This window comes from Acanthisitta chloris, unplaced genomic scaffold (genome assembly GCF_000695815.1).
Source record: "Acanthisitta chloris isolate BGI_N310 unplaced genomic scaffold, ASM69581v1 scaffold13570, whole genome shotgun sequence".
NCBI lineage: Eukaryota > Metazoa > Chordata > Aves > Passeriformes > Acanthisittidae > Acanthisitta > Acanthisitta chloris.
Genome location: NW_008651190.1, coordinates 67505 through 70144, shown reverse-complemented (window position 1 = coordinate 70144; position 2640 = coordinate 67505). Strand labels below are relative to the sequence as shown.

The 2640-nt window shown below is 40.7% G+C and overlaps 1 protein-coding gene across 1 annotated transcript in view; it reads right to left on the bottom strand.

Moving 5' to 3' along the window:
• Positions 1-42: 42 nt before the first annotated feature.
• LOC103799838 (cubilin-like) overlaps positions 43-2640 on the bottom strand; it is a gene marked incomplete at both ends in the record, with an annotated part of 66792 nt that continues 64194 nt past the window's right edge. The window contains one exon of the mRNA XM_009072190.1: positions 43-248. Coding sequence (XP_009070438.1) covers positions 43-248 — 206 coding nt within the window. The remainder of the gene's footprint in view (positions 249-2640) is intronic.

Here is a 2640-nt window from a genome sequence, read left to right as displayed (position 1 = left end):
TATGAAAGAACAATAGTTTTCAATTAAATAACATCTACTTACAGTGAGAGAACGTGGCCCTGAAGCCAACATCAGTGCCTGAACTGTCCGAGACAAATTTGACCCACAGGACATGTCCAACAGTGGATGTATAATTTGAAGGCAAAGAGTTCCCACAGAATCGTCCTGCCAGTCTGCCTGTTTCGTTCCCTTCACGAATCTCCAGATAATCTTTGGTGCAGCCACTACTGTCTTCCACCTGAAATGCTCTGTTTTAATAGCAGTAGAAGAGCATTAGCATGAATATGACTGGCACATACTTCAGAGTGTGCCCCACCAGGCCACTAATCCCCCTGTAGCTGGTTATCCTACTGGAAGAGTTAAGAAGAGGGCAGCAACAAAACCCTCATCATCTGGCAAGGCCACTGAGACAGGGCTCTCTCCTAGGCCCTTATTTTATGACAGAGCTTCAGTTTGCAAAGTTATAATTTCAAAAGAGTTCTCAAACCCTTGTAATATTTTTTGGTTCTCCAACAACAACCACAAAACACAGAAAGCCCTGATACATAAACCAGAGTTTTAATATAAACCCAGGTCAGACTATTTACTGAGTGCTGGGTGCAGAGAATATTTTAGCTTTACAAATCAGTTTGCAGCCCCTTCATATGTGTGTTATTTCAGTACACTCTCTGGTGAGAAAACAATTGCCAAGGCCTAGATTCATTTGTAGTTAACACCTTGGAGCTCAGAAATCCCTGAGCAGTTTCTCCAGAATTATAAAATGTTTCTGTTTCTCTGGCCTCTCAGTTTCACGTAGCTGGGTGTGCAAAATAATAACAAGGATTGTTATGAACTCTTCGAAATTATTTTTTACCTTAAAAAAGAAATGGAATTTAGAAATCAAATTATAAATTCTTAATTATTGCAGCATGCTGAATGGTAAATATATTTTTTAAGTCATTATCAGGTATCCTAAGTGAAATGCTTTTATAAAACTCTATATGCTTTTCAGAAGCAGGCTATGAATATGTAGTAAAGATTCCAGAGAGTCCCTCTTATAACCAGTACCTCAAATATTTGTGCCTTCTGATTTTCTGGTAACAACTTCTCCCCTTCAGACCTGAATATAGCCATATGTGTTCAGTGTACACATGCTGTGAAAATGTTCCAACCACTCATCTGGATGTACTTCAGAAAAATTTAAAGCTAACTTTCATATTGCAAGGCAGGCATTTCACTGCAGACTGAGCTGAACAAAAATGAATGCCTCATGCCAACACAACTTTATAACCCCCATTATTAAATTAAATAAAATAAATACTGCTTTCTGACATGATTACTCCGTGCTTTCCAGTATTTTCAGCTTGCCTTTCAGCTATGTGTAACTGAAGAAAAGAGTTTACATCTACTCAGTGTCACTTTATATAAGTAACTGTATGTTCTGCTGAAGGTTTCTGCTTCACACTAGATTTCTGGTTTGATTCTGAAAATTTGTTATTCATTATTTTCTAGCATTTTGGAAAATGTTTTCAGGCTGTAGTACTTTTTCTCTGCTTCAATGAGTAAAGCAGGAAGAGAATGTCCTTTTAACTGCATTAGTGAATCGGCACATGTCTAACATGTTTTACCTTATGCAGTCAGTGTGTTACCAAGAAAATTTTCCTTTTGTCCTGATTAACTGAAAGTGCAGGTTCCAGAGTTAGTTTTCTTTCCCTGCTAATTCTTGATAAACTTTGCAAAAGGTCATTGCTTTCTTTCTTGGCAGTAGCCACTGCTCGATGCCCAGAAACAGAGGCTCAGAAATTCACATCATGGGTAAAGAACAACCTAATGGCCCTGGTAAAGGATTCCACATTGTTCTGTGAATCACGTATGACTTTCCTGTCATAAGTCTTCAAAGGAAAGTTAATTTTCTGAAGGGAAAACAAAATTCCCTGGCCTCTGTTGTACCTCCACTGCTCTAACTACCGGAGATATTTTGAGGAGTTTAATATCAGTTTTAGAATCACAGAATTATAGAATGATTTGGGTTAGAAGGGAACTTAAAGATCATCTCGTTCCCACCCCCTGCCATGGACAGGGACACCTCCCACTAGACCAGGTTGCTCAGAGCCCCATCCAGTCTGGCCTTGAACACTGCCAGGGTTGAGGCATCCATAACTTCTCTGGGCAACGTGTGCCAGTGTTTTACCACCCTTACAGTAAAGAATTTCTTCCTAACACCTAATCTAAACCTACTTTTTTTCAGTTTAAAGCCATTACCCCTGTTCCTGATGAAAAGTCCCACTCTGGCTTCCTTGCAAGCCTCCTTCAGATACTGGAAGGTTGCTATGACATCTCCACACAACCTCCTTTTCTCCAGGCTGAAAAGCACCAACTTTAACAACCTGATGCTCCAGTCCCCTTATCACCTTTGTGGCCCTCCTCTGGATTTGCTCTAACTGTTCCATGCCCTTCTTATATTGGGGGCACCAGAACAATATGCTTTATCACCTTTGTGGCCCTCCTCTGGATTTGCTCTAACTGTTCCATGCCCTTCTTATATTGGGGGCACCAGAACAATATGCTGTATTCCAGATGGGGTCTCACGAGAGCAGAGGGGGGGGGGAGAATCACCTCACTCAACCTACTGGCCACACTTCCTTTGATGCAGCCCAGGAT